Source organism: Rhea americana, unplaced genomic scaffold (genome assembly GCF_003343005.1).
Source record: "Rhea americana isolate MKP2758 unplaced genomic scaffold, rheAme1 scaffold_22, whole genome shotgun sequence".
NCBI classification, from domain to species: Eukaryota; Metazoa; Chordata; class Aves; order Rheiformes; family Rheidae; genus Rhea; species Rhea americana.
Window position 1 is genome coordinate 1,504,364 of NW_028186329.1, and position 16,108 is coordinate 1,520,471.

The window sequence follows — 16,108 nt, forward strand, 5'->3', positions numbered from 1 at the left end:
CGCGCCGCCGGCCGCTGCAGGAGGAGTGAGCGCCATTGGCCGCCGAGGCGCCGGGCCCGCCTTTTCCCTCGTCACGTGGCCTCGCGCTCGGCTTCAGCCCCGCGCGGCGACCGCTCGCGGCCGGAAGTGGCGCGGGGGAGGCCGGTGCGGGACCCCGCCGCCGTTACCGCTGCGCCCGCTCCCACCCCTGGCCCCCTCCGCGCCGCCGCCGCCGCCGCCATGCACCCGCGGCGCCCCGAAGGCTTCGACGGCCTCGGCTACCGCGGGGGCGGCCGGGAGGAGCTGGGCCCCGGCGGCAGGGCCTTCGGCGGCGCCGCGGAGCTGAGCCACTGGGTGACGAGCCCGCCCGACATCCCCGGCAGCCGCAACCTGCACTGGGGGGAGAAGACGCCGCCGTACGGGGCGGGGACGCCGCTCGGGGGCGCCGCCCTCAACGAGGAGCCCTGCCTCGGGGCGGGCGGCCCCGGCGCCGGTAAGCCGGGCGGGGCGGGACAGCCGCCCCCTCGCTGCTGCGGTTGCCTCCGGCCCCCCTCCCGTTCCCGGCCAGGCCGCCCCGGTGCGCCGCGGGGGAGCGACACCGCCCCTCTCCTCCCCCGCTGCCGAAGGCCGGGGCCGTGTGGTGGCTGGCTGGGGGTCCCGTAGAGCTGGGGCAAGGGAAGGAAGCTCCCTTAGAGAACAGGGAAGCTGTTCCCTTGCGTGTCGCCCTCAAACACCCGCGCCCTCGGTCACGGCGCAGTAACGAGCRGCTAGGATCGAAGGTGCCAGAAGTCAGCACGCACCTTCTGTCAGGCAGCGCGTGACCAGCTCTTTATTGCCCATGTAAACTACGACCTTCTGAAGAAACCATCTCCGGTGACTTGTGAGACCAAAAACACCTTCGGGTCTTGCAGTCTATTTTGTAGGGCTAACGTTTTCTTCTGTTAGCCAGTCAGCATTGTTGTTCCTGATCTTGTGTCTCCTGGCCGTTGGCTTTCTTGTTGAAATAGTTGCTAGGGCAGGAACTGCCAGAGTGAAAACGACTTTGGCRTGTGACAGTGAAGGAATTGTAAAGTTGATAGAATCAGAGGAAGCAACCACATTCTGCTCTTCCTCAGATATTGTTGGGAAACGGAGCTGAAACCCTCATCAATACAATATTGTTTTACAGCTTTGTGAAATTGAGATGAATTAAGAGAAACTAACTCGAGTACTGAAACAGAACACTGAGGCCTAAGTTGTCACCCGTATTACTTTTTATCCTTTAATTAAGAAAATATTCTGAAAGTTTGTGTACATTATGTAAAAGAGTTTTAGTATAGTTTGACTACAGTTGCATTTATATTGCATATCTTGGTGTACATATAYTTTGATCTGGAATGCTCTTTATAAGTCTTTGTCTTACAGGAGCCTGTGTATAACCCTTAATTTATCCATCCATCAAAGCACTGCTAAAAGAGATGCTCAGGCTTTAACTTTTTTAGTCCCAACTACTCATGTGGGTTGTYTATTGTGCATTTTAGAGGACTGATAAGGATTTCCTATGTCATTGAGTCCACGCTCTTGCTCGTTGGGGGGGTGTTATCATCCATCTTAGGAGAGCTGTCATGTCCATGTGGTGCTCCACTGAATTTACTGAGATTTTCCGTGTACACAGTCTGCTTGCACTAGTAGCTTACTGAGCTGAGCATTAATTTTCAGTTTGCCTTTACAATTTTGACACTTTTTAAAAAACCTTTTCTGAGTAATATCTGTCTAAATATCTGTAAATATCTGTCTGGTGATAGACAGAAGAAATCTGAATCCATTTTCATGTTTCTGTTCTACTGGTTCCCTAGTAAAGATTTTGCAAAGAAATGGAGTCAAACAGCTGATCTGATAACTCATGTCATATTGATGTCCGCTATTATGTAATTGGTGGCATTTTGTGTTACTACTACTTAAGCTTTTCTCTTTTTGCTGTTTTTGATTTTAAATTGATTTCTCCTTAGATATCTACAATTGCAATYCAGAGTTGTTGCAAACTGTCATGCATGTTCTTCTTTCAGTCATTGATTTGAGTTAGCTTTGTTAGATATCAGAAGATGGTATTTTACTGTAATTGTTCGCTGTCTCACTTTTTCTGTAGCTGACATTTTGTTGTAAGWAAGATGTTTCATGTTCTTACAAAAGTACACGCAAACTTGGATATGGTCCAAACTGCACGTATACCTCAGTGAACAATTTTTAATATCTTCTCTTGCTGAGTTGACATAAATGTTCTGGTTTAGTGCTTGTAATTTTCTGAAGCAGCTATGCTATAAAATTGGTTATTCAAATGGTCTATATGGCATTTTTCTGCTCTTTGTGATTATCACAGTTATATAATCTATTTCCATTTTTTTCAGAGCAATTGAACAGATTTGCAGGCTTTGGTATTGGCCTCGCAAGGTAAGAGTTGTGTAATATTTTTTAATGATTACATTGCAGTAAAGCAATAGTTGTCTTTATGATCCCTATATACATTTTTTCTTGTGTTTTTTATGTCAGTAGTCTATGCAACTGAAGAGCATGTAGAAACCTACTACCTAAAAGCAGTATAGGTTTTTGTTTCTCTAACTGAAGTGTTCTCTCTGAAAATTACTCCTTCAGCAGTGAATATAAAAAAAGATTTTTTTATATTCCATGCCCTGTCTATCTACCTTGTCACAACAATCTGAAAATAGCCCAAGAAAATTGCTTCTTCCACRTTTGCTACTCTTACTAATCTTTTGGAGTGGTATGAATCTTCCTAAGAAGGTAATAAAGTCTTTAAGTTTTATAACAAAGTATCCTGGAATAGTAATCCTGAGGTGGCAAAGTGGTTCATTTTGTTCTTTATTTATGGTGATTTTAATTACTGATACTATTTTTTGAGAAAGCTGTGAACTGCTTTTTATTATCATTGTTTTATTCCTTGTTGATCTGAATGTGAGATTTCTCTGAGAGAAGGAGCTCTTCTTCAGAACATTGAAGTGCTTGAGGCATTTGTCAAGTTGGCCCAACATGGGAAATTAAGGTTTCAGTTTCATGGACAGTTGAGGAGGATCTCTCACTTGGTCCCCAGCCATAAAGCTGTCCTCCCTCCTTATTCTACTGTCATCACCCTTGATGCCTAGTAGAACCTCTTTGAACAAATATGACTCACTAAACCAGAAGCAAAGCCAGTGAAGGTGCTAGATGTTTTTTGCTGTTTCAGTGAGTCAGGTTTACCTGGGCATTGACTACCTATTAGGGGCAGCAGAGACGAGCTAAGGGTGGGCGGCCAGAGAGAGAAGGGATAAAGAATAGGAATGWAATAGTACTTGTGTTTAAGCAAGTAATGAGCTTGCTTAAATTTGATCAACACATTTCCGGAAACTTCACACACACACACACACACCCATCTCTACTGCTTCGCTTGCACTGGCTCTGCTGCGCATTCAGACCCTCTGATGAGCATGTCACATTTATTAAAACAGGATTGAAAGGGAAATTAGCTGCAAGAATGGCTTAGTAGGTAAGAGAGCTGGAGTACAGAGCAACTTTCACCTCTTTAAATAGCAGCAAACTACTAATTAGCTTAACAGTTTGTGAAACTGCAGCCTCAATACTTTTCTGTTCCAATTAGTATATGTTTATCTCAAGTAAAATATCTCCAATAGACAGTTACCCGAGGTACTCTACTAGGTTGGGGGTCAGAACTGTTATGTGGGATGCTTGAGACAGAGCCTGGAGGTTTTGCTTTTCTAATCCAGATCGTAGATTTGAGCTACATGCAGATCAGTGCTCACTTGGATGCTTCAGGATAAAATGCAAGTTTCTCTGCATGGCTGTAACCACAAGTGCTGTTTCAGGGCTAAGAGAACTTTCATCTGAAAGTTTCAGTGAAATGCTGTTGGGAGTAGGGGTGGAACTGGTTTCAGCCAGTAGCATTTTTTTCACTGAAAATTTCCAAACTAGCTGTTAATACCAATCGTCTATCCTCACTATGGAAGGTCATGATTAATCGTGTGTGGTATGTGGCACTAACATAAAACTAGAAAATAAKCCTCCTAATCCTGACTCTGCCTTGCTTTTGTTTCCTCATGTTTTCAGGAGGGAGGATTTAAGAATTTTAATATTTCTTTTTACTTTGAAAGGACGTATATATAAAACCAAGGGCTTTTTCTTAGCAAACGTATGCGTCAGAGTTTTAGAGGTAGGGATGGTGATGAATACTTGTCCTTTTGTATTATTGGCGGGCTATGTGGCAGCACTCCAAAATATCTCATTCTYTCACTAGGTATAAAACTAATATATATTTATTCCAAACACTGATCTAATATTGGTAGAGAAAAACAAGAAGTGCTTTTAAATAAATTTACCATTACTTCCAGTACTTTTAAACACACTTTTCTTTTAAAGCTTATTTACAGAAAATGTGTTGGCACATCCTTGCATTGTCCTGCGTCGTCAATGTCAGGTATATCTTTTATATTACTTCTTCCAGATAGATCTCCTGTGTTCTGTAGTATTTTGATTTGCTTTCATTTTCTGTAGAGTATATGGAAGATACTCAATTTTTAACAAGGCACTGCTAGGTTATTATGTTTTTATTTGTAGCATACATGTTTTCCATCCCAAAACTTAACTTACCTTCAGCCCTCATGTTCTTTTTCATTTCAATAACAGAAAACAAATGCTAAGGCACTTACTTGCCATAATTTGAAACACCTTTCAGATCCCTGTTCATGAGCAGATTGCTTTGTCTCAAGTATTTTTCATTAATGCTGTTTTGTTGATCATGCTTAAAATGTAAACAAGTTCTGCCTCTGTTTCCTTAAACTTCAGTGGAGAATTTATTAATATTTTTGTCACTTTGGTTGGCCTTTATGGAATTTTTTTTTAATRAAGTTCTGATTTTGCAAGTGTTTTTCTTCAGAGTTACACCAGCTGCAAGTGTGTTTGTAAAATGCYATCATTTATGTTTTTTAACAGGTTAATTATCATGCTCGGAACTATCATCTCACTCCATTTACTATTGTCAATATTATGTACAGCATCAATAAGACACAGGTCAGTATTTGGTGTCTGGTTGTATCTCTGCAGTGGAGGTTATTAGAGCACTTGTATGCTGAAGCATCTTTAACTCTTGATGTGGTTAGTACTTAAAAAGCATGGGTATTGTCAGAACGTGGTATTTTTGTTACAGAATGTTTCCAAAAACTGACTAAAATTATCAAGTTTAAAATTAACTGGTGAAAGGTTGTAGACATTAGAAAACAAARTTCTCTAAAATTAATCTTTCATTAAGATCCTCAAAAAAAAAAATGTGGATAAAGAGATTATCCAGAGTTAAATGGCTGCTAAAACRATAGTGCACAACTTTCTGGATTTCTTACAGCTGTGCTTTAACATCTCAGACTCTTTTTGTCTATTGGAAATGGCCTTAGATTTATGGTATAAAGTTTTAACAGAGATATATGCTTCTAAAATTGCTTACAACTCTTTAAAATTATGTAATAGGATAAAAGTTTATTCAGAGTTGAAGGAAATTAGTTTTCTTCTGAATTTGGAAATGCTGAAATCTGAAGTTAGATTCATACTCTGTAGATAGCTGGAATTTGCTGAAATTTTACAAAAATGAGTAAGCAGGTGAAAAGATTAAGTTTTATTTTGCTTGACTCTAACTACGTACCTTAAAATACAGGGTCCAAGAGCTCTTTGGAAAGGAATGGGSAGCACTTTTATTGTTCAGGGCATAACTCTCGGAACAGAAGGCATCATCAGTGAATTTACACCTTTGCCAAGGTATTGATTTTTTTTTTTTACTGCTTCTAACAAATTGTTCATAAGTTGTTGACTTATGCACAAAGAAATGTAAGATTATTTGAAAAGCTTGAATTCTTTAGAGCAGTCAGACACTGAATAGGTAGTTTCAGAACAGTATAGTTGTCTTAGAAATTTTAACTAGTGAACTRTATGTTTGGTATGTCCGCCTAGCAGTCTGAGTATAGAAATAATGTTGCAAATTAGTATTCAGTACAATTTTACAGACATGAAAGGACTCACAAGTTTATTTGTTTTTGTACCTATTATGTTTTGTGGTAGTAGCAAATACCACGTCTAAAGTAAAACGTCTTGGTTTTATTATCCTAAATAAAGAAAACTTGGTTAATGAGCCAGCATTGACATCTTTCTGAACATTTTTCACTGTCCTTGGAAGATGAGAAAATAAAATGGCCTGCATTATTATATTTAAAGATGTTAAATACTAGTCGATGTGGTTCTCAGTTTTGCCTTCTGTCCTCCTTTACCAACAGCTGTATGTACATTGTTCAGTAGCCTCATAATAAAGAGGATCCAACTAAGAATACGAGTGACTACATTTAAAGATGTGTTCACTGTCCTACTTTGCTGTGCCTGTCTTATGCTATAGTAGTCTAGTAATAATCACTTTATTTTGATTTGTGACTCCACTTAGTTTGCTGAATGATAATTCCAGGATTATAGTGAACCATTATGATGTTTTCCCGCTTTTCAGACAGTGTGATAAAACCTTTTTGTCTGAATATTTTTTTCTCCGTTTCATTTTACAATGGTCCAGAGCTGACAGTATTATTTGACTGTAGTAATATATATTGTCAGTTTTGCTCTAGACCTATATTTTAAATGTAAGCAGTGTACTTGTGTGAGTTTATTACATAAAATCATTAAAACTTCTAGTGAAATGCAAGTTGATTCTGAGATAATCAAGAAGTTAGGAGAAGTTACTTAACAATAACAGGGCAAACACTGAGGCTAGTAAAGACCTTTCTTGGAAAGGATTTTAGGAAGGCAGACAAGTGGTTATGTTTTGAGGCTAGTTTTCTGTACTGAAGTTTGAATAGACCAGGAAGCTTGAAAGSAGGTTAGCTTTGAGAGGAGACAAGTGACTGAATTTTTGTTTTGTTGATGGCTACTAAGTACTTAAAGGACCTASAAACTGAACTGTCCTTAAAAATAAGAAATGTGGATAGACTGAATCAGGGCTACTATGAAGCATGCACGCATACTGAGAAAAAACTCTTGCAGGCTCTGGCAGCTGTCATAAGCATTACAGTCATTCTTGCTTAAATTATGTGGTATGTACTTAAGCTTTTTGATTAGCTTTGTTTCAYAGGTAACTGAAATTTCTAGGAATACACTTTCCGGTGACTTTATATTCATGTTTTTAAATATTGCTGAAGATGATGCTTTAATTCATGAGTAGTGATACAGTGTGTATGGTTTTACAGTTCTGATTTCTATCCAGTGTAAGCAACGATTTTTCTTGTAGGCCAGTTTTTCAGCAGTCTGAAAAATAAGCTGGTGCTGCTGCTGAATGAAGCAACCCTACTTGATAGTAGTTGCTCATTCTTTCCTCAGTACTACCTTCATCCTTGAGCCAACACAGCAGCTGAGTAGTTGCATTGTGAACTGCATTGGGGAACTGATCTGTCTGGAATGGTTGTTTTTACATGCCCCAACCTGTGTAGTTTTCTACCGGATCTGTTCCCTTTCTTATTAATGGCAGCATGGGTCCTTAGACTGCACAGGGAGGTGAGATGATTAGTTGTAGCAAGCAGCGACAGCTGATTTAAAAGATTCATCAAGCTCCAGAGCRGACCAGAAGAGGACTGAAATATTGATTCCAGTTCCTTATCATAATACGATAAAGGCATCCCCTTGTTTCAGGAGAGGGGGCCAGAAGTGTACATTGATGTTTATGTGGCAAGTTGAGTGTGGTTTTGTACTTGACAAACTCATTCTGTTTTCATTCTTCCAATTTTGTTCTTTGTTTCTCCTAGTGGATTGACAGGTTAGGCTTTCACAGATCRCTTAGTTTGGCTGGGTGACTGGTTTCATTTCCACATCTTTTAAGTATTATGACTCAGTGGATGTCATCCAAGTGTCCATGATACCTAATGTCTAATGATCTTCCCTTCCTCTTTAGTGATTGGCCTATGTATTTAGGAAAGTGATACCTCCTAGTAACACACAATTCTTCAGGAAAGAGTAAAGAGTTTCCTTTCTTGGATTAGAGTTGCTGTAACTACAGGCAGAGTGGGTGAGTGTGATTCTTGGACAAGAACCAAAGCTGAACACTTTAAAGCTCGTTATTTAAAAATTTGTAGTCTAGTATGTCCAACATTTCAGACAAATATCTTTACCTTGGAGCTTGAGTATTTACCAAATGCATGGCTGTTAGATGTCATCTTGAGTTAGGGTGGGATTACATTTTCTGTCAAGTGCATTGTAGTTACCATCCTTTACCCATGTTTTGAAGTATGCAACTAGAAAATACCACTGTAAAGGCATTTTTTTAAAAAAACACCTTTGTATACAACGCAGATGTTTTCTTTTGTTTTGACAAGATATGCTAAAGATTAGTCATAAGCCAAATGCCAAATTAGTCATAAGCCTAGAAATACTAGGCTCTGACCTTTTCCTGTTATACTTCTTGGTCTTGTATAACTGTRTGACAATGTGATGTAGATTTTCAGAAAAGAAACAACTGGATGAACATAACTCCAAGGAACAGAAAGAGCATAACTAAACCAAAACATAATAAAAAAATGTGTTGGTAAAGGAAGACTACTAAGATGTAAAAATTTCAACATTCCCTCAAAAATTACTTCAAGAGATCATATATAAGATTACTAATAAGCGCAAGTCACTAAAGCTAATAGCTATGAGAGCAAAAGACACCTTATTAATCAGCAAAAGTATTTTTGTTAGAATATCCAACAGGCCTGAATAACTTCTAAAAGTAAGCATGAGCTTTTAAACGATACGTGTTAAACTGATGGCAGAATTTCTCATAGTAGAAAAATAAATTCTACATAGACTGTTAGTAGAACACCAATATGAAAGCTGGATAAAGAGACCCATGAAATAAATGCTTGAGAATAATTGTTTCTGTCAATATTAAGGGCAATACTGCTTTTCTTTCTAGAGAGCTTTCACATAAATGGAACCTCAAGCAGATAGGTGGCCACCTTCTACTCAAAGGGTAAGTGTAAGTGTAGCATGTATTATTATTACCTTATGTCTTACTATCACTTACTTTTAATATCAGTTTTTCATTTTCAAAATCTTTTGTGCAGATCTAAACTTCAAACTGTGTGAATGATCATAAACCRCATAGTACAAGCAGTAAATACACAGTGGTTTAATCTGCAGCTGTGTTTACTCGACAGGGTGCTAATGCTAATTTTCATAATTTGATTTGTGAACAAAATTGTGTATGCCAATTTCAAAATTTTTTTTGTTACTAGATCCTTCTGAATGGAGTGTCACTGATGTAGAAGATTCTTTTTTAATAATTGTGATTTCTGTGAAACTTCAGTTGATCTAGTCAAATGGAAATAGAATTTAATGCTTACTGCAGGTCAGACTGGAGCTTATCTTGACTTTTTAATGTGCACTTCAGTAATGAGTTAGTTTGTTAGTGTCCATCAGGCCTGACTTGATAGATAACTGATACCAACTTTCAGTTACAAATTTGGCTAATATTATAGTATTGCCATGATGTTAATTCTTATTTTGTTATTTTCTGCAGCTTAACACATGTGATAGCAATGCCTTTTTATTCTGCAAGCCTGATTGAAACTGTGCAGGTAATTTAGATATATTTACAATATCTTACAAGATGATTCTTTTCTTTATATGTTAGATTATATGGAGAAGTGAGTCCTTGTCTTTGGCTTCAGGTCTATGTTGCAGTAGTTATATATGTATTTTTTCACTTGAGGCTGCGTGACTTATTAACTCAGAAAAATATTTATTACAATGGGTATATTGGTAGTACTGTCTTAAGTAGAAACCTGGGATAAGAAAGGACATTTAATGGAGTTGAACTATATTACCTATAAAATGAGAACACGTCACATCTGTAGCAGATGTTCTGTAGCAGATAAGCCATAAAGAAGTTATACAAGTCTTCATCACGTAAAGGTTTTAAAAGGCTCCTAGAATAGTTATTGCAGTGACCTTTCCCCTCTAACAATTACAAGGACTTTCTAATAATGCAGCTTTGTTTTCTTTTTTTAATATTGAATTCTACTATTCCAGGACTGCTTTTGTGTAGTCAGCTCTCTGCTTTTAAATTTTAGTCTAGTTCTTCCCTTAGCTATGAAAATAAAATTTGGGAAAAATCTGGATATGTTATTAGAATATAGCTTAACTTACTTTGTAACTGCACAAAGTAACCCATAGCACTGTATTGCAGATTATCTTTCAGTGAGTTGAGTTGTTGCATCCATTTCTGGAGAAGCAGACAGGGCTTAACTATGGAAAAGTAGCCCAGGGCAATTCTTCAAGCTAGTTCCATATAATGGGTTGCTCCTAATTTGGAAGCACCTTTGAGTAGCTAGTGGAACTCATACTGTGAAATGAACTCTTATGTGGAGGATAGTGCAAAATAGTCATTCTCATGTCACTCATTCAAAATAATTTTGATTTGCAGTGTAGACAAGCTGCAAGTGCTGATTTAGAGATAACTGTTTAAACGTACAGTTCAACTGTAGGTGGGTTTTCTGCACCAGCGCCTGTAAGGGGCAAGAGACAAACAAGGCTGCAACTTCTTTGTTTTGGCATATGTTCTAGAGGCAGGGACTGGATTCGGCTCTATGCAGAGGATCCAAACTCCAAGGAGCCAGAAGGCAGTACAAAGGCTGTCCTGCCTGAAGTGGCCACGTTTTGGACTAACAGAATGTGTAATATTTAACGTGGGTAGGTGTAGTTAGATTCCCAGTGACGAACTCGTATTCTTTAAATTTACTACATATTTAAGAACATCCTCCCACCACACYTTCTTCTTTCTCTCTGCTTGAGTAGTTTTGAAGATTAACATTCAGGAAATCTAGCCTGAGTGGATCTCTGAGAGTTCATGGAAGCAGCGGAGAGATATAACTAGGCTCACACTGGAAAACTGACTAATGAAACTTTTTCATATCTTAGGCCTGAGCATATTATTAAGATCTTGGATCTAGAAACAGTAATAGAAAACTATTATTGTTTGAGTTCATTGCAGTCAGGTGGCCACAGAAGGATGTATTTTGTTCAGGTATTCACATTGCATGTATTTCTGTCTGAAAGGATGTTAGCTGTGTTGTTGGAAATAGGAACATATTTACCGTTTTACCATTTAATAATGGTAAAAGAGGACATAGTTTAGATCCCATCTTAATTTTCAAAATAAGTTACTTGTGCCAGGTAGCAGTCTGATAAAATAATAATAATAAAAAAATCCAAAACAGCGTCTCCTCTAGCCTTTTAAACAAGTGATCGTCTTTGTAAAGAGTTATTTATGAAAGCAGAATTTTAGGCTGCAGAGACTAGCTGCGGACTTGGTACATAGTGAGCTCAGCTATGTGTGAGTGCTGTACTGAATATACGTATGCAGCCTGAAATGTGTTCTCRAGCTCCTCAAAATACCATCATAAACTTTCTTATTAGAAACACAACAGAAGTAATGAGAACATTTGTCAAGACTCTATTTATGCTGTATTAATCAATGCATGGGAGCAGCTTGACTTACCAGATTTATATGCCTGTACATTATATTCCTGTTCTGCAAGAGAGCAATGACTAACAAAAAAATTATGAAGACTGTGGGGTTTTTTACTAATTGTTTCTTTATAAAATCTTTGAGTATTTTAATTCTGATAAGTTACACTGTTCAATGATGTTAATTTGATACTTACACACACAYATATATATATATGAACTATATGTAATACTTTCCTAAATATACTTCAAATTTCTCCTATTTACAGTTACTTGGATGTAGTTGTCACATTACTGTGTTTTCATCTTTAACATTTCAAACCACACGGTGGCGTGTTTGACAAAATTAAGTGTAACTTTGAAGTGCAGCAACTGAAATGATATGAGGGAGATAAGGACTTGATTTCAGTTATAGTGCAATGCTTATGCTTAGAGTCAATAACAGCAAAATACTTTCAAGTATTTGAATCAGTTTCTGCTCTGTTATAAGGGCTTTGAAGGTCATTTTCCCAAGAATGGGGAATGTTATGGTCTCATCATGACATGTGATCAGGACACAGCTGACATTGACACAAAAGACTAAGAAATCCCAAATTCTTCAGTTTAGATGTAACAAGAGATAAAGAGTGCTATTTTAGACACTAAGAATGGAATGAAAATATCTGTAGCTGAACCTATGTGATTATTTAACTTAAATTTAGTTAAGGAAGTCTTTATGCTATGCATATCAAAGTTCAAAGACTTCAGTTAAAACCCCTAAAGAACAGGATTGTTAGATTAGGTAAATGCTTCCTAGCRTTAGGATTTTAAAATAAGCATTTCGGTACATAATGGTTGTTGTGCGAACTGATACCTTTTGTGATATGATGAAAGTTCAATGTCTTTGTTGTTAACACAGGTAATGAGAATGTAGATTAAATAACGGTTGCTCTAAATATAGGTTCACTTTTAAAAACAAGTTTATTTGAATGTTATCATGCGTGTTAGAGAAAAAAAGTATAATATCAGTATGGCTTTTTTAGAAATGGTGGCGTATAAATAGGTATCTATCTTATGAAGATGAAAAAAATTGAGCAGTGATAAGCAGACTGTTGAAAGTGGATGTCAGTGTGACTATGAAATGGGCTGCACGGGTTGTAACTATTCCTTTGTGCTCATAGAGTGAAATCATTCGAGATAATCCTGGAATTCTGGACTGTGTGAAAGAAGGGATCGGCAGAGTCGTTGGCATGGGAGTACCCCATAGCAAGCGTCTCCTTCCTCTGATGGTGTTGACTTTTCCAACTGCTCTACATGGAGTTCTTCACTACATCATCAGTTCCATCGTCCAGAAGCTTGTTCTGTTTGTTCTGAAAAGGGAGAATTCCCACAATCTCCCAACAGAGAGCTCCACTTCTGTGCAGAGCGTGCTGGATGCGTATTTTCCAGAACTTATTGCTAGCTTTGCTGCTAGCCTTTGCGCTGATGTCATGCTTTACCCACTGGAGACAGTTTTGCATCGCCTTCATATTCAAGGGACACGCACGATAATTGACAATACAGACCTTGGCTATGAAGTGCTTCCCATCAATACTCAGTACGAGGGCATGAGAGACTGTATAAATACTATAAAACGGGAAGAGGGAATGCTAGGTTTTTATAAAGGATTTGGAGCTGTTATAGTACAGTATAGCTTACATGTAGCTGTTCTRCAGCTCACCAAAATTATTTACTCAACACTGCTTCAAAATGTTTCTTAATTGTTCAGGTGTGGATTTAGGACAGTGGTCTAGTTATTTACCAACCTAATTATTGTTAAAAGTGACTTAGAATGACGTTGAAGAATATGCTCTATGAATTCTATCTACATTGTAAAATAACTTGTTTTAAAAATTGGAATTCAAATATCACTCAAAAGTACTACTTAAGTTTAAAATGATAAACACCGATTGAATAGTGTATGTGGTTATACAGAAGAGAATCAGATTCTGACTGGAATGAGGTTTTATCTTTCCTCTTACCAGTTAACTAGCATGAGGAATAGATTTGAATTTTTCATCTCTGCTTTCTAAGTATCACATCTGGTATTTAATTTGAACTGCTAGGCAGTTCAAAAGGATTGTTTTCCTAAGTTTTAAGAACTTGGAAGTTGGAGAGTGGTGGGTTTACTGACCTTTTAAGAATGTTTTCACTTTCACTGTTAATGAAGCTGTGAGCAAAATGTAAAACTTGATATAAATGTCATAATTTACAGGTGCATAGAAGATTTTTCTTATTTTCACTGATGCAGYGTGGCAGGAGAAGAAGAGGTAAAGTCCTTTGCTTTCAACAAAATATTGTGTAACCAAAACTTAATTTTGAACAAAGTTGAACAGAATGCAGAGATTGGCTGTCTTGCAGTGTGTTAGCAGGGCTTATGCTAACCAAAGTGTGTGAATARAGCAAATTAGAAGCTGATCATGTGAATGCGTAAGTACCATTTTCAGTCAACTTTCCACTCARAACTTGAGAATTTAGTTTTACTCTGGTACACTGTATAAGAGYAGAATAATCATGCAAGTGTATTTAGTATCAGTGTTCAAAGTATACTGAAAGCATAAAAGATTAATTGACCTTTTCTAAAGTTTCACTTTTGTTAGATGGGAGAGGTGTATACACATGTATTGAACAGCCATATATATAATGTCCACTTAAGATTTAGCACTGTCCTTTGTATAAAGTCTCTGTTGGATTAGATGTTTTATGAATCAGARTTAAGTTGTTAACATGTAAGCTGACTACTGAAACGTACTACTTTTTACCATCTTCCCTGGTAAATCGAGGCTTTTGGTCTGAAAACTGGTTGATCATTCTAAACAACTTTCAAGCAGAATTGAAAGAATAAATAGCAGAATGCTTGGTTTCATCAGTAAATATAATGAAAGCTTGGAGGAGAAATGATTTTTAGCAAGTAAAACAAGTGTATGGAAAAACACTTTTAAATTTATGTATAAGGCTGTTCTCTTTTTCACACTTCTGTGTGGTGAGTCTTTATCTCTGTGAATACTGTAAATTGATGTGCATTTAACTAACCTTAAGCATTATATAGTAGTCTGCCATGGCTGCTTTCCATACATGAAAAATGATGAAAAAGTGTTGCTGTTCATACCTTCTGATTATATTATTTGAAGGTCTGCTTTGCTATCATTAAACCAACTTTCATGTATTTTAAATGTGTTAGAATGGAAAGTATAGTGAATTTGGGAACTGGTTTTATTTTGAAATATTGTTAATGGCAAATTTAGTGTATAGAATGGAATCAAATAAAGTAGAAATACACTAAAGATGTTGTAGAACTAACTCACTGAATAAGCAGATAGAAGAATCGTGACCTATGAGTTATTTTGTTGTATAGATTTTTTTGAGTGGCTTTTTTTTAAAATTCTTGAACTTTTCTGAACGCTGCTGCATGTCAAATTAAACTACATTGAGGAATATGGGTAAAATATTTGATTCTAATTTGTATTTTAAAAGTTTCTGTGACCATGAGAAGTTCCTGTGAGTATGAAGAGTGATCCATATCAGAGGACTGTGCAGGTTGGAAGGGACTTCAGTAGGTCATCTAGTCCAAATTCCTGCACTAAGCAGGGTCATAATCAACTTTAGACTGGATTATCCAGGACTTTGTCCAGTCAGGTATTTAATCCTATCTTTTAATACATCAAAAGCAACTTTTTTCAAACATGTTAAATTAAACTGAAACTGGCTATTCCACCACACTTGCTTTGAAATAGTTAACTAAATGCATGTTAGGGGCAAGTGATTGCAGTTGTATGAGTGAAACCAGCCAAGAATATTTTTTTAGGAATCAAATTTTAACAAAAAAGGTATTTTCCCATACAAGATGGAAGACATAACCTACTTTTACGTACACTGTGAAAGGTAATGAGTTCTCAGAACGGTGTTAATATGTTGTGCTACAATACTGACTTGCTTTAAATGCTTACTCTTGCTTTCATTGCCAACAGTTCCCGATTCTGCGCGATGCTGCACTTCTGCTCGATACCTCTAAGCGGTGTCAGAAAGAATGCTGTCAGCTTACAGCAACTTTTCTGTGCTCAGGAAGCAATTTGCTCTAGGCTATTATTTTTTGGTCATCTTCCTATCAATTAGAATGAATGTATTTTGAGTCTTTGTGTATACTTGTTCTGTCTTCCAAAAAATTGATTTTCTGCTGTGTCTAAAATTGCTGGTTTTACCCATGCAAATGAGTGGGGGGGGGAATGTAAATGGGCGGGGGGTGAGAAAGTCAGGTTTTACCTTTTAATTGCAAGTCTTCTGTAGATATGTTTCTGTTTTCACTTGGATGCTAATCYAGATTTAAGAGAACGGTCAAACAACAATTTCTATCTCAATTGAGTGATCACTAGATTTTAGCAGGCTGTGTCACTGACAAGAACTGTAAAATATTGAATCCTTCATTGCGGTAAAAATTTAAGGTTTAGAAGTTTCTGGAAGATGAAAAGTTCTTGTATACTCTCTTCTTCCTGATACAACTTAATCTGTATGCTGGTTTTGATTTTTTTTTTTTTTTTTTTTTTTCCTTTGTTTTTAAAGGGCTGATTTCAACAAGATAAATCCTACTGAAGAAAGATGTTCCCAC

The 16,108-nt window shown here is 37.5% G+C and overlaps 1 protein-coding gene across 1 annotated transcript; it reads left to right on the forward strand.

Annotated features, from left to right (window-relative positions):
- Positions 1–109: 109 nt before the first annotated feature.
- Positions 110–13,923, forward strand: SLC25A46 (solute carrier family 25 member 46). The gene is made up of 8 exons (XM_085305347.1): positions 110–472; positions 2,364–2,406; positions 4,381–4,438; positions 4,954–5,031; positions 5,666–5,766; positions 8,933–8,989; positions 9,539–9,596; positions 12,648–13,923. Exons 1-8 carry the CDS (start codon positions 220–222, stop codon positions 13,224–13,226), a joined length of 1,227 nt encoding a protein of 408 aa, XP_085161473.1. The 5' UTR covers positions 110–219; the 3' UTR covers positions 13,227–13,923.
- The last annotated feature ends 2,185 nt before the right edge of the window (positions 13,924–16,108 follow it).